The 20877-nt window shown below is 43.1% G+C and overlaps 1 protein-coding gene across 1 annotated transcript in view; it reads right to left on the bottom strand.

Moving 5' to 3' along the window:
• NLRP3 (NLR family pyrin domain containing 3) overlaps positions 1-20877 on the bottom strand; it is a 56847-nt gene that overhangs the window by 28722 nt on the left and 7248 nt on the right. Inside the window, exons 3-6 of the mRNA XM_059695129.1 lie at positions 19010-20786; positions 15610-15780; positions 11652-11822; positions 8926-9096 (exon numbers count right to left, since the gene is read on the bottom strand). Coding sequence (XP_059551112.1) covers positions 8926-9096; positions 11652-11822; positions 15610-15780; positions 19010-20786 — 2290 coding nt within the window. The remainder of the gene's footprint in view (positions 1-8925; positions 9097-11651; positions 11823-15609; positions 15781-19009; positions 20787-20877) is intronic.

Raw genomic sequence — 20877 nt, 5'->3', positions numbered from 1 at the left:
TTGCCAATGTTAACCCCAATAAGGTTTTAATCTTCAAAATTTATACGGAACTCATACAACTTAACAAAAGGAAGATAAACAATCCAATCAAAAAATGGGCAAAGGACCTAAATAAACACTTTTTGAAAGAAGACATACAGAAGGTGAAGGAACATATGAAAACATGCTCAAAGTCACTAATCATCTGAGAGATGCAAATCAAAATGACAATGCAGTACCATCTCACACCTGTGAGAATGGCTATCATCAACAAATCAATGAATGACAAGTGCTGGCGAAGATGTGGACAAAAAGGAACCTTCTTGCACTGCTGATGGGAATGCAGATTAGTGCAGCCACTGTGGAAAACAGTATGGCGTTTCCTTAAAAAATTAAAAATAGAACTTCCTTTTGACCCAGTAATCCCACTTCTAGGAATATATCCCAAGTAAACAGAAACACCAATCAGAAAGGATATATGCACCTCTATGTTCATAGCAGCACCATTTACAATAGCTAAGATTTGGAAACAGCCTACGTGCCCATCAGCAGATGAGTGGTTAGAAAACTGTGATACATCTACACAATGGAATACTATGCTGCTGTAAAAAAGAAGAAATTCTTACCATTTCCAACAGCATAGATGGAACTGCAGAGCATTATGCTAAGCAAAATAAGCCAGTCAGGGAAAGAGAAATATCACATTATCTCACTTATTTGTGGACTATAATGAACAACATAAAGTGATGAATAAAAACAGAACCAGAGTCATAGAAGCATTGAACAGACTGTCCAACCCATGAGGGAAGGTGGGGTTGGGGGTGGGGAGAATGAGGGGGTAAGAGATCAACCTGATTTTTGAATTAGGGCAATACTGGCTTCATAGAAAGAGGTTGGAAGTGTGCCTTCCTCTTAAAATTTTTGGGATAGTCTGAGAAGCACAGGTTTTAGTTCTCCTTTGAATGTTTAGTAAAACTCCCCTGTGAAGACTTCTGGCCCCAGGCTTTTGTTTTCTGGATATTTTTTGATGACTGCTTCAGTTTCCTCCTTCGTAATCAGCCTATTCAGATATTTTTGTTCTTCTTTATTGAGTTTTGGAAGTTTGTATTTTTCTAGGAATATGTCCATTTCCTCTAGTGTGATGATGGAATAGAGTTGTTCATAGTATTTTTTTTACAATCCTATGTATTTCTGTAGGATCTGTTGTTATTTCACCTCTTGCTTTTCTGATTTTATTTTGGTCTTCTCTCTTTGCTTCTTGGTAAGCATGGCTAGAGGCTCATCAATCTTGTTTTTACTTTCAAATAACCAGCTCTTGGTTTCATTGATCTTTTGTTTGTTTGTTTGTTTTGGCCTCTATGTCATTTATTTCTGCTCTGATCTTTTTTATCTCCTTTCTCCTGCTCACTCTGGGCTTTTCTTGTTGCTCTCTTTCTAATTCTTTTAGTTGTGGAGTTAGATAATTTGTTATTGGTTTTTCTTGGTTTTGAGGTAGGTCTGTAATGCTATGGACTTCCCTCTTAGGACTGCTTTCACTGTGTCCCATAGCTTCTGGATTGTTGTTTTCATTGTCATTCATTTCTAGGATGTTTTTAATTTCTTCTGTGATCTCTTTGGTAACCCAATCATTTTTTAATAGCATGGTATTCAGCCTCCAAGTGTTTGAATATTTTTTATTGCTTTTATTATAGTTGATTTCTAATATTATGACATTGTGGTCTGAGAAGATGCTTGATATGATTTCAATCTTCTTTAATTTGGAGAGACTTCGCCTGTGACCCAATATGTGGTCCAGCTTTGAAAATGTCCCATGTACACTTGAGAAAAATGTATATTCTGTAGCTTTGGGGTGAAATGTTCTGAAGATGTCAATTATGTCTATCTGATCTAGTGAGCCATTTAGGATAGCTGTTTATTTGCTGATATTTTTGTCTAGAGGATTTTTCCATTGATGTCATTTATTTGTTTTAATTTACATTTCCTTGTTCACATATAATATGGAGCATGTTCACAGATGCTTTTTTTGCCTTCTGTGTATATTTTCTTTGGTAAGGTGTCTGTTAAGGTATTTGGCCCATTTTAAATCAGGTTCTTTGTTTTGTTTTGTTTTGTTTTAAAAGATTTTTTGTATATTTTGGGTAACAATCTCTTATCAAATATGTCCTTGCAAATATTTTCTCTTAAATGTCTGTTCATTCTCTTGACAAGTCACATAGGGAGAAAATATTTGATAAGAGATTGTTACCCAAAATATAAATAAATAAATAAATGCCTGTGATTAGGGGGAGGAGGGACAAAATAGGCCAAGCACAGGATTTAGGGGCACTGAAACCACTCTGTATGATACTGCAATAGTATGTACATGGCATTACTCATTTATCCAAATAGTAGAATGCACAACACCAACAGTGAACTGTAATGTACCCTATGGACTTCGTGTGATAATGATGTGTCAGTGTAGGTTCATCAATAATAACAAAGTACCACCTGGTGAGAGATGTTGATAGTGGGGTATCCTATGCATGTCTGGGGGCAGAGAGTAAGTGGGAAATATCTGTGCCTTCCTGTATAGAGCAAGAGCAGAACAGACTTTTTAGAATCATTTGGCAATAAATGAAGTCACTGTCAGCTATGACTGTTATGTCAAGTGCTATGTCAAGACGGAGGTAAGGGGGTGTAATGGCAATGCCCTTAGGAGGACCCCAGAATGCCCCAAACGACAAGTCTAAACCTTTGGATAAATACTCAAACTCGACACTGGTATGAGTGGGATCTCCAACACTTGTGGGCTGTGAGAATTCAAAGCTCCAACCACCCAATTCTTGAGCTCAGCTGTACCATTGGTCATGCTCAGAGCCCTACTGGACTTCCACTCCAATGCATGCATGCCACCACTCTAGCCTCCAGTGATTAGAACTTTACAATGGATGCTCATTCTATAAACTCCCCCTCTCTGTATGTAATCTGCATGAGACTTTATTGGCTTATTGGGGATGTCTCCCCTAATAAATTTGGCATTGTGGAAAGATACAAATATGTGTGAGAGACTCCTTTTGGGGATGTTCCCTTGCTGAGTTGTCCATTTCTGATTTAAGCCAAGTGTATTGCTAATAAAGTTGCTTGCTTTGTTTCCTTACAAATTTTCTGGCTTTGCTTTTAACACTGCTTTCTGTCACTGGTCTAAATTCTTTCTCACAAGCATGACAAGAGCTGAGGGGCGAGCCCTTCCAACTTGAGTGGCTCTCTGGTAATGCCTTTCTGGTGCAGTGACTAGAATTGCTGAATCACCTGCTTTCACTTTGTTGGGGATGCAGGAATGCAGTAAGTTTTGCCAGTTAACCCTTTGTGCATGCATGTTAGTTTTCTTGGGGGAGAGGGGGTGATCAACAGCATAAGAAATTAGGCAATTAGAATAAAGTTATGTCCATTGACAGATAATGAGGAGAAGGATGAGTACATAGGCTTGCCTAGGATCTGAAGAAAAGAGGCAATTCCTCCCTCCTGTTTTGAGTTTCCAATGTGCCTATGTGAATAAGAACCTTGCAGAGGTGTCTGGGAACCCTAAGACATGCAGGGGCCTCATAGGGACTTCCATTTAACTTGTAATTAACTGGCTGGCTCATCCAAGGATGCATAAATAAGGGTTGATCATCCAGTGTTCTGAGCCCTCCCAGCTGTTTTAGATGCCCAGGAGAGAAACTGAGATATACTAGTAAGAGAGTGTGGGATGACCAGAAGGGTAACAGCTTCTGGGAGCCCTGCTCACAAACTGCACACAGAGACCACTACCTCTAATCACTAGCTCATCTGTTCATAGACATGACTGCTAAAGGAATTAATTTAAGCCACTGTTTATTCACTAAGCTGCTGAAATTCTCTATTCCATCAGGTTTTTGGCCTCTATATCTGCATTTATACTCTCTCTATAGGGCTTTAAGGGGAGGAACTTGCTGTATGTGCAGGGCTGCATAGTAAATACTAGTAGGACTAATTGGGGGCCCCACAAGTTTGCAAGTTATTACACTAGGTTCAGGAAGGATATCCCTTTCTTTTTTTGTTTATATGAACATTGTAAGGAAAGACACTGGCCAGATGCTATTAATTGACAACTATTATTGTTGTGTGAGCAGAGGCATAAGTGAGACACCCTGGTTGAACAAATTGAAGCTTAGATCTTATGGTTATTTGCCTGGCTGATCGGGTCCCTTTAGTCCACCCCATTGATTGAGGAACTGGTTCCATGCCAATCTATAGTAATAAAAGTATAATATTCTAATTAGATCAGACAGCCAAATGATCTTCCGGACATCATCCCAGATGACCTTTCAGATGAAGCTGCCATGGTGGGGGCTGAGGCAGAGGTAGTTAGGGGTGATCAGGCAGGCAAGGAGGTGAGAGCCAGTGGCCCCAGATTGCTAGAGGGTACAGGCCGAGCTGAGGGATTCCCCCACCCACGTGCACAAATTTTGTGCACCAGGCCTCTATTTATGAAATAAATGAGATTAGAGGATGTCCTTCATGTACATACTCCAAGCTTGAATACCTAACATTGAGACCAAAAGACAATTTGTTAGGTATCTTGATAAGGTTGACAGATGTAGCAGGGAATGTTGGCTTTGTCCTACTGAACCTTATCAAAATATAGAGGATATCAGTGAATTACCTGCTTAGATATGAACTAAGGAAGGGTTACTCACTCTATTCAGGCATCTGTTATGCATAGATTCTGCAGGACCCAGGAGAGTGGAGGAGTAGGCGAGAATGGCAGATATTCAGACATTCCAGTAGAAAAATATGTTGGATAGCAAATGTTTTTAGGGAATGTGAATACTGCAAGAACCTAGAAGGGTCCCATATTTGCAACTGCTGGTGGGACTAGAAATAGTGCAATTCTTGCTCTAGCAGTGTCTTTGGCAGGAAAAACAGGTCAGTAACTGATGGCATTGTTGCCTAAATAGAATAGTGTACCCAGAAGGTACAAGACCTCCCTCCATGGTACAGGGAAGAAGGGTTCAGAGGCAAAGGAAATTTTAAATTAAATGGGAATAAAGATGTCAGTAGGGGCTCAGGAGACTTGCATGGAGTTGAGCTCCCTGTCTGAGTCAGATATAATCCATTCCCAGGAAATCTGATTAGTGCCCTGCTCATTAGTAAGGTCACCCTCAGGGCATGGGATAAACACATCTATGGGTAACTGCAGCCAGAAATTTTGGTTACACAGTAAAACTAGTTAATTTTGGAAACCCATGCCTGAGAAGGGATGCCTCTCCAGGCAGTATTTAGATGGAAAACCAAAATCCAATACCATAAGATTCACTTCTGAGATACAGCCTAAAGAACTGGGAAAATTTGACTCTCAAACCTTAAAAGGAAAAACTTTATTTTTCTTTTGTAATATAGCTTGGCCTCAATATAAATTAGGAGATGGGAACGTTTGGCCAGGAAATCGAAGCCTAAATTATAATGCAATCTTGCAGCTAGACTTATTCTGTCAAAGGCAGGGCAAGTGGACTGAAATACCATATGTGCAGGTCTTCATGGCCCTGAGAAATAACTAAAAAATGTGCAAGTACTATAAGGTAGATCCTGTGCTCTTAGCAGCCATAGCAAAGAAAGAACTAAATCTTGAGAGTGAATGCCCAAATCTACCCATGGTGCCTCAACAACCAATTTCCCCAGAACTAGCATCACCCTATACTGAATCAACCAGTCAGAGCAAAGATTAAACAACAAATTTCAAAGAAAAACAAAGAATACAATCTCAACATTTCCCTTCGATGAAAGCCTAAGACAGGAGGGAATATTAAGAACTCAGGTTCCATTTAGCGTGCAAGACTTAATAGGCATAAAGAATAGGTTGTAAAGTTTTACAGAATGCCTCAGCAAATTTATCCAAGAATGGAAAAGGCTCACTTTAATGTATGATTTACCTTGGAGGATATTAATTGAATCCTCCAAGAAGCCCTGCTTATGCAAATGAGGTCCATACAGAAAATGATAACTCCACCAGGAACAGAGGCCATCCTATCTTCTAATCCTAATTGGGGCTATAATTCAGAGGATGTGAGATAGACCACAGATCACATGCTTTTTTTGCCTCCTGCAGGGAATAAAAAGCCTCCCAAAAGAAATCTTTTAATAATAATGAACTGGCAACCATTGACCAAGGTCCCCAAGAAAATTCCACCACCTTCATAGAAAGGATAAGGAAAGCTTTAATTAAGTGCACCAAACTAGATCCCAATGATCCAGTTGGAGCTATTGTCCTGAAAGACAAATTCATGACCCAATCAGCCCCAGATATTAGGAGGAAAGACAGATATTAAAAATAGGACCAGCTACTCCCACAGAAGGGATGTTAAAAGTAGCATCTTTGGTATTTTACAACAGTGATCCAAGAGGATGAAGAGAGGGCTTTAGAAAATGAAAAGCACAAAGAGAAAAGTCAGGCACAGCTTCTTTATACCCTAAAAGAACAGAGGCTGATGATGCCACAGAAGGGAAAACCCAAAAGTTCTCCTCCCAGCAATTGCCATAAATTCGGGCAGCCAAGATGGAAAAGGGAGTGCCCTAGGAAGTTGCCTACTCAAAAAATGTGCCCCCTCTGCCTCAAATTCAGCCACTGGAAGACGAACGATCCCGGGACCCAGAAGGTCCCTAGACCAAAACCTACCCACACAATGGCCTTGAAATCAAGGGGCCCTGTGTCCCAGTTGGCTCCTGCTAGGAACACCATCATTGACGTGACAGAGGCAATGGTAACCCTCAAAGTGGCAGGAAGGTACATTAATTTCCTTTTGGACATGGAGTCACCTTCTCTATGCCAACTTCCTGTAGGGCTCTCTCTCTTTCTTCAGCAGCATTATACAAGGAGTAGATGAAAAATCCCAAGCAAAATACTTTACACTACCTTTTAAATTGCCTATGGGGAGCAACTACCTTTTATTTTTAAGCCCTAGCTTTTAAAGAAATATTTGCATTGATTTTTTTTTTTTTTGAGAGAGAGAGAGAGAGAGAGGAAGGGAAAGGGAGAGAAACATCCATTGGCTGCCTCCAGCACACCCCCTACTGGGGGTTGATTTCACAACCGAGGCATGTGCCCTGACCAGAAATTGAATTAGCAATCTTTCGGTGCACCAGACAATGCCTAAACAACTGAGCCAGGGAGGGAGCAACTACTTTTGTGCACCAATTCCTAATTTTGACAGAATGTCCCATTCCATTGTTAGGGAAAGATATTTTAAATAAAGTGAAAACCTTAGTGATTTTTTCAACAGATATTTCAAATCCTATCCCAATTATAACTTTACTTGTAAAAAGAGGAGAGCTGAAATAGATACAGACATAAACCAGGAGCTTAACCTCCAGGTCTGGGCCATGAGAACTCCAGGCTGAGCCCAGAGGGCCAACCTGGCCATGATCAGACTGACGGATCTTAGCAAATTTCCAAATACATGGCAATATCTTATAAATCCAGAAGAAGGGAGGGGCCCACAAAAGGTTATTATAATATTCCTTGGTCACAGACTGCTGATTCCTTGTATTCCCCCCTTGCAACACCCTTATCCTACCTATTAGGGAAAAAGAAGGAATATATAGGTTGGTCCAAGATTTATGAACTATTGAGGCTGTAATTCCTATACACTTCATAATACGAAATCCATATACAATTTGGGGAAATTTTCCCTCTCAAACTCAATGATTCTTAGCATTAGACTTGAAAGATACTTTCTTTTGTGTCCCATTAGACCCAAATTGCCAGTTTTTGTTTGCCTTTGAATGGACAGATGCCCAGTGACAAAAAAAAACAGCTTACATGGACAATTCTCTTCCAAGGATTCAGAGATAGCCCACATTATTTGCACAGGCCTTGGCAGAATATTTAAGAGACTTGAGGAGTGTGGACAGGTCATCTCATATGTGGATGACCTACTAATCTGTTCTCCTACTGAAGAATTGGGGTGCAAACATATCTTACAAATCCTAAATTTCCTAGCCGAGAGAGGCTTTAAGGTCTCTAAAAATAAGGTTTAAATCCTTCAACAAAGAGTAGACTATCTAGGCTTTATGCTAACTCCTGGAAAAGGAATGCTGTCTTCAGAAAGAATTCAGGCTATCCTAGGTATTCCGGAGCCGATTACCCAAAGACAGCTACGGGCTTTTCCAGGGCTAACCAAATACAGTAGATTCTGGATCCCAACATATGAAGGAAAAGCCTGACACCTATATGAGACCCTAAAAGAAAGCAATCAGCAGGAAACAACTAGTTTACAACGTGGAAAAGATCAACAAAGGGCCATCAAAGGCCTAAAGAAGATTTTGACTCAAAACTCTTGCTTTGAGTTTGCAGGACTTTGAAAACCCCTTCTAATTAAAATGATGACAGGGGATTACATTAGGGGTTTTAACACAGGCCTTGGGACCTACCAAGAGACCAATTGGCTACTTCTCAAAAGAACTGGATAGAGTAGCCCAGGCCTGGGCCAATGTCTTTGCTTTTAAATTATCCTTAGGACAAGAAATTACTCTGTATGCCTCTCATCAAATAGGACCTTTATTTAATACCAAAGGGCCCCACTGGCTTACTTACAATTGCATGTTACAATATCAGGTCACCTTGATTGAAAACCTTCAAGTGAAAACAGCAAATTGCACAGTCCTGAATCCAACTACCCTAGTGCCTGCATCCAATAAAAAATTGAATGTCTTAGAAGCAAGTGGAGAATTGAGAGGAAAAATCTCTCTGGGGTGTTTATTTTTACTCTGAGAGTCGCCAACTCTATAGTCATAAATACCTTACTATCAGTAGGTAGTATCTTCAAATCCCTCCAGAAATTGTCTCCTTTGTTCTTCACCATCACTCCATCGAGAATAACCTCCACATATTCCCAATAATGCATTCTTGAAAAGAAGTTGCTTTTCTGCTGAGACACCATGAATACTTACCCTAGCTTCTGCAGCTTACATTGTGGATGCTTTGCTTTTTCACATAAAATTCCAACTCCTGAGTCTCCCAGGGCATTTTCTCCCAAGTAGAGTCTGGTCAGGGACTGGTTGGTGTTCAGGACGGATGCGAGATCCACACAACATGCCAATGTGAGACTGCAGTTGACCAACCTTCCACAGAAATGACAGAAATTCAACACACCTTTCACCCACTCTGCTATGAATCAAGGAAGCACTTGTCCTGTCACTGCATCTAGCCCAATCCACACATGGAAGAGTGCATCCAAGCTCTATATTAACTTTTTATTTCCTTTTTCTTTGTGTAATAGCAAGTAAACACCTTCTAAATCTATGCTGATACTGCATCTTCCCAGCTCCCTGTGTTTATTACTAGTGGCCCAGTGCACAAAATTCGTGCACAGAAAGGGGGTTCCCTCAGCCCAGCCTGCACCCTCTCCCAATCTGGGACTGCTGGCTCCTAACCACTCACCTGCCTGCCTGCCTGATTGCCCCTAACTGCCTCTGCCTGCCTGCCTGATCGTCCCTAACCTCTCTGCCTGCCTGCTTGATTGCCCCCAACTGCCCTCCCCTGCCAGTCTGATTTCAACCCCAACTACTCTCCCCTGCCTGCCTGATCACCCCTAACTGCCCTCCCTTGCCGGCCTGATCTCGCCCCCAACTGCCCTCCCCTGCCCGCCAATTTGGTTTCTATGCCGGTCAGTGTCAAAAGCTCCACCTCCTAGGCAGCCATTGGTTTCTCACAGTTGACCCAGATTTGGTTCTGATTGGTCAGTTTCTATGGCAGTCAGTGACTCCGGGCCTATCTCCAGGCCTGATCAGAGAGTTGGGGCTGATCAGCAGCCCCCACAGAGGCCTGGGGAGAAACAAAGGCTCAGCTGCTGATGAAGCCAAGAGAGAAAGAGAGAGGCAATGGCTGATCAACAGCTGCCACAGATGCTGCAGATCAGACCCTGCCTCTCTCTCTGGGCCTGATCTGCAGCCCCCTCAGCAGTCAGTGCTGGGTCGCTGTGCCCACACCAGCGGCAGTCAGTGCTGGGTCCCCACGGCAACCCAGCACTGACTGCAGGACTGACTTCTGGTGTTCGGTGGAGCCTTCAGTTGGTCATTACGGACCCTGGGTTTTTATATATTAGGATTGTGTTGAATATACACAATATACAATTTACCATTGTAACCATTTTTTTAAAGAGAATGGAGGGGAAGGTGGAGGGAGAGAGACAAAGAGAAAGAGAGACATCGATGTTAGAGAGACACACAGAATGGTAGCCTCCCACATGCACCCTGACCAGGGCTGGGGATTGAGCCTGCAACTAAGGTATGTGCCTTGACCAGGAATCAAACCTGAGACCTGTTGGTTCATGAGCTAATGCTCCAGTCAAACTGGTCAGGGCTGTTACCATTTGTAAGTGTACAATTCAGTAGCATTAAGTATATTCACATTGTTGTGCAACCATCACCACCCTCCATCTCCAGAACTTTCTCATCATCCCAAACTAAAACTGTGTCTCCATTAAATAATAATTCCCAATTCTCCTCCCCCAATCCCTGACAACCACCCTTCTACTTCCTGTCTCTATGACTTTGACCATTCTAGGAACCTCATTTACATAAGAGGACCATATAGAATTTGGCCTTTGTGTCTGGCTTATTTTACTTAGTATAATGTCCAAGGTTTACCCGTGTTTCAGCATGTGTTAGAATTCCTTTTATGGCTCTATTTGTGAATATGCCACATTTTTTAAATCTATCCATTGGTGGACACTTGGGTTGTTTCCCCCTTGGGGCTATTGTGAATAACGCTGCTGAGGACATGTTTGAGTGCCTCATTTCAACTCTTTGGTAATTCGACTCGTATGGTAATTCCGTTTAATGTTTTTAGGAACTGACACAGTTTTCCCCAGCAGCTGCACCATTTAACATTCCCACCAACAAAGTATGAGATTTCCACTTTCTCCACATTCTCACCAACACTTGATGTTTTCTGTTTTGTGTTGTTTTATAACAGTGATGGTGAACCTTTTGAGCTCGGCGTGTCAGCATTTTGAAAAACTCTAACTTAACTCTGGTGCTGTGTCACATATAGAAATTTTTTGATATTTACAACTATAGTAAAACAAATATTTATATTTTTTGATATTTATTTTATATATTTAAATGCAATTTAACAAAGAAAAATCAACCAAAAAAAAAATGAGTTTGGGTGTCACCTCTGACACGTGTGTCATAGGTTCGCCATCACTGTTTTATAATAACCATCCTAATAGGTGTACATTAACTGTACCATTTTCAAGTGCTTTCTTCTCTTCTTCAAAATTCAAGTGTCTCAGAAGCATTTGGTAAAGGGCTGCACAGAATATTAAGTGTGTGCAATGCTTTAGCACCATTTTTCCTATTCAGTGTTGAAACCAAGGGCCTGTCATGAAGTCCCAAGACTCTTCCAGACCACTGCATTATACTGGTTGTATTTCTTCAGCTAGGCAGTGAACACCTTAAAGGCAACATGTACTTTGACTGAGTTCCCCCTCCAGTGCTTAGCATGTGGCTTTTTCCACAGCAAACACTAACTGATGGAATTACTGACTAACACCTGAGGTAACACAGGGGACATCTGAGCAGCCAAGGCCATCCCCTCACTAACACTCCAGCCTGTGGGAGCTCATTGAGCCACTGTTCATGCTTCAAGGAGGAAATGAGTTCACACTCACCACAGCTTCTTCAGAGTGCAGAATGCATGCCTCAGTCCCACACACACACGTTTGACTCCGCAATCTGCCAGAGCATTGTGGCTCAGATCCAGTTCCACCAGCATATAGGTGCTACTCAGGACCGAGGAGATGTGGAAACAGCACTGATGGGAAAGGCAACACTGTCTCAACCTTGATGCCAAGCACAGAAACAGAAAGTGTCAGAACACAGCTGCCTTATATTGCCTCTGGTTTGCACATGTTTTTAGCCTAAACAGGGACACTTGTATTCTCACATTACGAAGGAAAAATCATAATGAAGTTTTTTTTTAATTTTATTTTATTGTTTAAAATATTACAAATAGTAGTACATATGTTTCCTTGTTTTTCCCATTGACCTTCCCCCGGTCTCCCCTACCACCCCCACCCCTCACACACACATGCTCTCACGTGCATAATGAAGTTTTTGAAAAGCTATCAGAACTCCTGAATACAGCCCAAGTCATATAGGGAAGTTAGCTCTCTCAGCCTGAGACCACAACTGCTGAGCACCAGGCAGTGAACTCCCTTTGTAAATAATGGTCAACTCTCCAATATATAAATGGCATGTTCCTGTTCTGTAAATAAAAAGGGTAGTGAAGCTGTGGGTTCCACTTCTTTACCACACGCTCTTAACAGTTGAAATTCCCTCAGACAGATGCCGGGCTCTCTAGGGTTATGCCCATCTACTTTACTTTGCCAGCCCCATTCCTGCTATTCTGCTCAGTGATTTAATCCCAGATCCCCAGCCATACTGGAGGAGCAAGCAGTTCTGATTCTTGATTTGTTTTACACACATACAAACACACATACACTCACTCACCATTACTAAAAATAATGATTTGTCTCTGTCATAGGAAAAAGAGCAATAACCTATTTCCTTTCCAGGCCAATAGTTCAGATATCCTAGAGGTTTCTGGACCACCCTATCTTTCTGTCTCCATCTTCACACCAATTAGGAGCAAATGAACCACTAAATATGTATTTATCTGCAAAGCAACTCATTATCACCCACACCTCCCTATTTATGTTTCACTCCCTAGGATCACACAGGGGCATCCAGAGGGGCAATGGGGATAGTAGTGTGGGATGAGGGCAGAGAGGCAGGTGAAGTGCCAAACCCAGCCAGAGCCTTCAAGGCAAGAAGGAGTCTTCAAGGCAAAAATTAGAAAGGATTTGTAATTTATCAAGAGAGCAATGAGATATACCCCTATGTTAATTGTAGCATTATTTACAGTTGCCAAGATTTGGAAATAGTCCAAATGCCCATGAGTAAATGATTGGTTAAAAAAGCTGTGGTACGCCGTAACCGGTTTGGCTCAGTGGATAGAGCATCGGCCTGCAGACTGAAGGGTCCCAGGTTCGATTCCGGTCAAGGATATGTACATCCCCGGTAGGAGGTGTGCAGGAGGCAGCAGATCGATGTTTCTCTCTCATCGATATTTCTAACTCTCTATCCCTCTCCCTTCCTCTCTATTAAAAAAAATTAATAAAATATATTTTAAAAAGTTGTGGTGCATTTGCACAATGGAATACTGTGTGGCTGTCAAAAAAGAAGGGAATCTTACCTTTTGCAACAGCATGGATGGACCTGGAAATTTTTTTTAAAATGTATTTTATTGATTTTTTTACAGAGAGGAAGGGAAAGGGATAGAGAGTTAGAAACATCGATGAGAGAGAAACATCGATCAGCTGCCTCCTGCACACCCCCCACTACCACTGGGGATGTGCCTGCAACCAAGATACATGCCCTTGCCTAGAATTGAACCTGGGACCTTTCAGTCCACAGGCCAACGCTCTATCCACTGAGCCAAACTGGTTAGGGTAGACCTGGAGATTTTTATGCTAAATGAAATAAGCCAGTCAGAGAAAGACAAGTACCATATGATTTATATGTGGAATCTAATGAACAAAATAAACTAACAAACAAAATAGAAACACTCTCATAGATAGAGAGCAGATTGACAACTATCAGAGGGGTGGGAGGTTGCAGGCCTAGGTGAAAGAGATGAAGGGATTAAGCAAAACCCCCCACAAAATATGGACACAGACAACATTATGGTTATTACCAGAGGGAAAGAGGGTTGGAGAAAGTAAAAGAGGGTATAGTGGGGATAAATGGTTATGAAAGGAGCTTAACTTGGGGTGGTGAACACACAATACAATATACAGATGATATATTATAGAATTGTACACCAGAAACCTAGATAATTTTATTAACCAACTTTACCCCAATAAAATCAATTTAAAAAGACTGTATTCCATTTTTTAAAAGTGAAGAGATAGCACTTAAGCAAGTGGAATGTCATGATTAAGGTAGAATTTTTAAAATAACCCTCTGACTTCTGTATGAACAAGGGGTTGGAGTGTAGCAAAAGTGGATGCAGGGAGAATAAACAGCCATGCTATTCCTTCAGGTATGTATTTTGTTGTGGTGGTTGTAAGACCTCACCTGAGGATAATTTTTGCATTGCTTTTCAGGGAGTGGAAAGGAGGGAGGGAGGGAGAGGGAGAGAGACAAGAGAGAGAGAAACATTGATGTGAGAGAGACACATGGATTGATTGCCTTTCCCCCTCCCCATGTGACCCAATCAGGGCCAGAGGATGGAACCTGCAACCCATGTACGTGCCCTTGATCAGAAATTGAACCTGCAACACTTAAGTGTAAGGGGTGTGTGTGTGTGTGTGTGTGTGTGTGAAAGAGAGAGAGAGAGAGAGAGAGAGAGAGAGAGAGAGAGAGAAATAGAGAGGGGGGGGCTCAACCACTTAGCCCACCAGTCAGGGCCAGTGTGTATTTTTGAGCACTAATGTGTGCTAAGACACTTCTTAAGGCAACGTCAAGATAAACACAAATCTTGCCCTTGGAAGTTGATGATCTTGGAAGCCATTGCAATATCCAAAAAAAGTGATTGTGGTTGTTGGATCTGGGCTGGTGGAGTGAAGATGAGGAAATTTGGACAATGGCTTGTAAAGTAGGCAAAATTGATAAGATTGGGGATGTGGTGGGTATGATGAGCAAGAGACAAAGGTAAGGCATCTCAGAGTGGTGGGCTGTCAAGAATGCAGCTGTGCTATGGAACAGGGCTGCAGGGATGACCCATACACCCTGTGCTCAACTCAGGGCACATGAGTCTGATTCATGTGTGGCAAGCACTTTAGAATAAAGCTACCAGAAATTCCCTGTGACAATTCAATCTGTACAAAATGTCCTGATGGGTTCCAGCCCAGTAGCCATCATTGTATGTGATGAAATTCTCAGATTCACATCTATGAGCATGGCCAATGAGGAAATGGAAGCTTTTGAAGGTCATATCTCTTTTGACCCACCACCAGCAAATGACTTGTTTTCCGTTCCCCTTCATCCTTCTCTATCCAATACTTCCCAAATAACTGGACTCTCATCTATTCTGCCTTCTCACTTGTCATGGGTTGAATTGTGCTCCCCACAAAAAAATTCATACATTGAAGGTTTAACCACTAGGACCTCAGAGTGTGACTGTATTTGGAGATGGACTTTTTAAATAGGTCATTATGCTAAAATGAGGTCATTAGAGCAGGTCCTAATCATCCTTGTAAGAAGTGGAGATCAGACATGCAGAAAAAGACCATGTGAGCACACAGGAAGAAGATGCCATTTACACCCAAGGAAACAATCCACAGTAGAAACAAACCCTGCCCAGAACTTCATATTAAACTTCCAGCCTCTGGGACTGTGAAAAATATATATTTCTGTTTTTTAAGCCCCTCAATCTGTGGTACATTGCCATGGCATCCCTGAGAAACTAAAACCACTGATCTGGCCCCTGAGATATTCCTCCAGCTCTCTCTCTTCCCCCCCCCTCTCTCTCTCTCTCCCCCCCTCTCTCTCTCTCTCTTTCTCTCTACACACACACACACACACACACACACACACACACACACACCACAGAGAGATTCTTACCACAATCTCTGAATATTACAGCCAGGATTCTGGAGCATTTCACATAACACCTTCATCCCTGCATCCCCCAAAGGATTGCCACTGAGGTTCAATTCAGTGAGGTTCTGGTTAGCACCCAGGACAGAGAAGAGGCTCCGACAAATGCTGGAAGTGAGATAGCAGTTCACCCATCTAGAAAGGAAGGAAAAAGCAGAAGAAAATCAGTCTTTAAGAACAGCAAACAAGCTAAGGATCCAGGAGTGCCTGGTACCCATTGAGACAATGGCCCCCCAGAGATGAAGAAATAAATCACCAAATCAAAGATTGCCCACCAAGGAGTGAAGAAGGCAGGGAGCCTTGGTAATTCTCTTTCATCATTGATGTTTCTATCCCTCTCTCTCCCCCCAATTGGTCAGCTGTCACTCTACTAAGTAAAGCAGAGACCAGTTCTCACCCTGGCTGCACAGTGGCATCAGCAGTACTCTCAAAAGTCCCTAGGCCAGGGGTAGGCAACCATTTTGTGAGTGCGAGCCAAAACCAGCAAAATCTCCGACTCAAAATTCTTCTACGGTGCCAACCCTAATTTTTTGAGAACATGTTACGCCTACTTGATATCTCTTAAAGTGTACGTATGTGAAGAACCTTGAAGAAATAATAAAATTCATTCGAGCGACAAAAACACAGTATATGATGATGAAAAATACATTTATTTTTAAATGTATACATGTATACTGATAGTCTGACAGAAAACTTTATGACTCCGTTTGATATTATCAGTGGGACTTTTGCTGCTGAATCACTGATGACAGAGATTTTACATCAGGTTTATATTTCGTGACCTTCAGAGATATTTTCTCTGTCTCTCCAGCACCTTTATTGTGCCGTCATCAAGGACCATCCTCTGGTCCTAATCCCAGTGACTTAAAGTTCAGTTGAACTTTTCATTAGGTATTTCAGAGTCTCTGTGAGTCTTCCTCACATCTGTGGGTTCTTGGTCAGGTCTTTTAGGGCGTTAATGAGCAGGTCTGCCTCCTTCTCTCTCCACCTACCCCATCTTCTTTCTAGCTATTTGAAACTATTTGCCACTATAGAAGCATATCCCACTTTCCCACCTCCCGCCCCCTGAGCCTCTGCTCTTTTGTCTGGGTTGCCTCTGCCCAACTCAGCTCTCTCTGAAGGTCACGAGCTACTACTTTCATCTGTCAGGCTACTCCTATTGCGAGACTTAACAGAATTCATCACTGAGAACAAAGATTCACAATTGTAAATGGAAGATTATAAGAGAGGGTTTCATGTGCCAGCAAAAATTATTGGCGTGCCATGTTTGGCACGTGTGCCAGGGGTTGCCCACCCCTGCCCTAGGCCAAGCCACACCCTGGAAATAACATCAGACTCTCAGTGATGGGACCAGATACATCAATATTTTAAAGATTTTCAGGTGATTCCAATGTGCAGCTCTTGTTTAAATGCAGATTCTGACTCCACAGGTCTCGGGTTGGGCCTGCACTTCTTTTTTAAAAATATTTTACATGTTTTCTATTGATTTCAGAGAGAGGAAGGGGAGAGAGAGAGGGATAGAAACATCAGTGATGAGAGAGAATAATTGACCGGTTGCCTCCTGCCAGGGATCGAGTCCCCAACCTGGGCATGTGCCTTGACTGGGAATTGAACTGTGATCTCCTAGTCCATGGGTTAATGCTCAACCAATGAGCCACACCAACCAGGCATTGGCCTGCACCTCTAACTGGCACTGAGTGGATGCCCCTGCCACTGGTCCCAAGAAGGTTCTAGAACACATGAAGCAAGCACCTGCCCTCAGAAGAAGGGATCTGAGATCTGGAGAGACTGCATCAGGCTTTTCATTAGGTGTTTCAGAGTCTCTGTGAGTCTTCCTCACATCTGTGGGTTCTTGGTCAGGTCTTTTAGGGCTTTAATGAGCAGGTCTGCCTCCTTCTCTCTCCACCTACCCCATCTTCTTTCTAGCTATTTGAAACTATTTGCCACTATAGAAGCATATCCCACTTTCCCACCTCCCGCCCCCTGAGCCTCTGCTCTTTTGTCTGGGCTGCCTCTGCCCAACTCAACTCTCTCATTCCCCATCCTTTAGGATCTGGCAGATTGGGAGTTCCCCTTCTGGGTGCCTCAGGTGCATTCTTCAAGTGTTCTTTCCATCGCCCATCTTCCTCAGTCTACCTGCATTTCCCAACTGTCCCCACAACTGAACTTTAAGTCACTGGGATTAGGACCAGAGGATGGTCCTTGATGATGGCACAATAAAGGTGCTGGAGAGACAGAGAAAATCTATTGAAAATTCATTGCTGCTGATGGAAGAGTCCAGCCTACTTCCTCCTTAATTTTGTCTGATGTCTAGTGTCTTCTACAGAGGTCACACCCATGCACCTTCCCACAGCTATTGTGGTTGTGGCAGTTCCATGCAAGGATTTCAGAAGTTGGGTAATGCCAAAACCGGTTTAGCTCGGTGGATAGAGCATCGGCCTGCAGACTGAAGGGTCCCAGGTTCGATTCCGGTCAAGGGCATGTACCTTGGTTGCAGGCACATCCCCAGTGGGGGTGTGCAGGAGGCAGCTGATCGATGTTCCTCTCTCATCGATGTTTCTAATTCTCTATCCCTCTCCCTTCCTCTCTGTAAAAAATCAATAAAAATGTATTTTAAAAAAAAAAAGTTAGGGTAACAACTGCTTCACTGTACCAACCAGCCACGGGCTTCCAACCCCCCAGCACATGGGTGAACAGACTGTGATGTAGTGCTGTTGGTGATAGCCTGATTGCAAGCACAGTGGGGCCTAGGAATGCTCTCTCTTTCTAGCCCTATTTTCCTCAATTTCGCCATATTGCATTTGTTCCAATGAAGTTGTGTCCCTCCCCATTGTCTCCTACACACACTCTTCCTCAGACCGCATTCACATCTTGTTCTTACCGGACTCCACTGCCCAAATCCCTTTACCTTTTACTCCTCTCACCCACATCTCCACCACTCTATCAAGGCAGGCTCAGGCTTCACTCTGAGAAAACTTCATTTGGTGCTCAGTGCTAAGGGCCCTCTGTCCTCTGTGATCCTGGAACAAAGTCACTTGGCTTATTTTGCCCCTTTGGTGTTGACTGGCTAATATGAACTAGAATCCCCAAATGGATTATAAGCAATTTGAATTTACAAACACTTTTACTCAGTACTCTATTGTTTCATTGGCTTTTTCTCATCCCATTTGTCGAGCTACCCTTCTTCTATTGCTCAGTCTCTACCCGTGAAGGTATCTACTAGAAATGGTGGTTGCATTGCATCGTTGTGGCAACTGCATTTGAAAGACAGTTGATAAGAGGGGAGAGGGAGCAAGAGCAAAGAAAAAGGTGGCTAAAAATCAGAGGGCATGTTCTACCACCTGCCTGAAATTGGTTTCCTTACCGATGAGAAGAGGCCATATGAGGACCTGGGACAACACACTGGTCCACATCAGAGTGTTGAGCTTCCTCTTCCTCTTCCTCTTCCTCCTCCTCTTCCTCCTCCTCCTTGGGCGAGTTATGGAGCAACCTCAGGGAAAGGGATTGCACATTGTGACAGTTCTTGATACAGAAAGAGGAAACCACATGGTCCATTCTGGTGGAGAGATTGATCTCAATTTTGGGGAAGTAGTCCATGGCCTTTTGCACAAAGTCCTCTTCCTGCATCTCATACAAGCAGTAGAACAACTCTAGCTGGCTGGGCTGCATCTTCAGGGTCTTGGCCTTGGCTTTTGCTTCAATCCACTTCAGCAGCTCCAGCCTGATTTGCTGAGAAATCTTACAACTCAGTTTTCTCTCCAAGTAAGAAGTTCTCTCCTGGTTTATAAGACCAAAGAGGAAACGGACAACAAAAATCAGATACCCTTTTTCAAATTTGCCATAGTTTTCAAGAAGAACTGTCATGTCTCTGTTGGGGAGCTCCGAATGACTCTGTGGCATGTTCTTTGCATCCTGCTGTTCCTCCTCTTCCAGCAAGTAGTACATGGCAGCAAAGAACTCCTGGAAAGTCATGTGGATGAAGCTGTAGAATTTCTCACATTCCACTTCCTTTTGGAATAGATTCACCCTCAGGAAAGCAGACACATCCGACTTCTGCAGGCCATGGTTCCTTAGGTCACCCTCCTCAAACAAGATTTTCTGGTTCCAGATTCCATCTGCAGCCAATGAGCAGAGGCCCCGAAGGTTGGCAGAAACGTGGTGCTTCTGGCTTCCTGCTTGTGATTGCAACAAACTGGAGAGGAAGAAGATGTACACTGCAGTGGTGGTCTTGGATGTCTGAGCAAGATTCTTGCCACTGTCCATCTGCTGTTTCAGTCCAGTGCACACGATCCAGCAGACCAGGGGAATAAAGCACATGGTGAAGAGGACCTCATTCTCCTGAATCAACCTAAAGGCTTCCTGAGCTTGCTGTTCATCTGAGAAATACTTGAAAAAATATTCCTTCTTCTTGGCCTCTGAGAAACCCAGGATCTCCACATGCCGTGGACGGTCCAGCAAGTGGTGCAGTTTCTCCAGGGCCACGGGCCTCGTGGTGATGATCAGCGAGGCCTCAGGAAACAGCCTCTTTTTGATGAGGCTGCTCAGGAGAATGTCTCCCCGCTCCACCTTCTGCCAGTCTGTGCAGAGCGCCTCTGTGTGTTCATCAAATGCTCCTTGCAGCTCATCAAAGCCGTCCATGAGGAAGAGGATCCTGGAAGGCTTCCTCACAATCTTGCCTATGGGTGGGTTTGGGTCAGGGCAGCAGCTGACGATCAGGTCCCCCAGGCTCCTTCGTATCCCCAGGCTTACCTCCCGACAGTGGATGTAGAACAAGTAGTCAAACCTTCCCTGGTAAAGTTTCTCTGATGCCCAGTCCAACATGATCTTCCTGGCCAGTATTGTTTTCCCAATGCCTGCCGATCCCTGGAACACCACCGTGTGCACAGGTTCAGTGTGTTGATCCTCAGGATCAAACAGCAATTCCAAGTTCATGGAATTCATAGGGCCATCTTGCATCTTGGCCAAGGTCCTACCAATTGCCAGGAGTTCATGCTCCCTCTCCTGCTGGCTCTGATGTTCCTTGATGAGACGCAGCCTGGTGTAACGTTTGTTGAGGTTCACGCTTTCACCCAGACGGGCATTCCTGTCTTTGATATACTGGAATCTGCTTCTTACATGATTTCTGTATTTCTTACAGTAATCTATGGCAGAGACAGAAAGTTAGACTCTGGGAAAAGCCTGAGCACATCCACCTAAGTTGAACTCTCAACAGGAGCCTGTGGTGACTGGAGC

This window comes from Myotis daubentonii, chromosome 5 (assembly GCF_963259705.1).
Source record: "Myotis daubentonii chromosome 5, mMyoDau2.1, whole genome shotgun sequence".
NCBI lineage: Eukaryota > Metazoa > Chordata > Mammalia > Chiroptera > Vespertilionidae > Myotis > Myotis daubentonii.
Note: the sequence above shows the minus strand (reverse complement) of the source record. Positions and strands in the feature narration are given on the sequence as shown.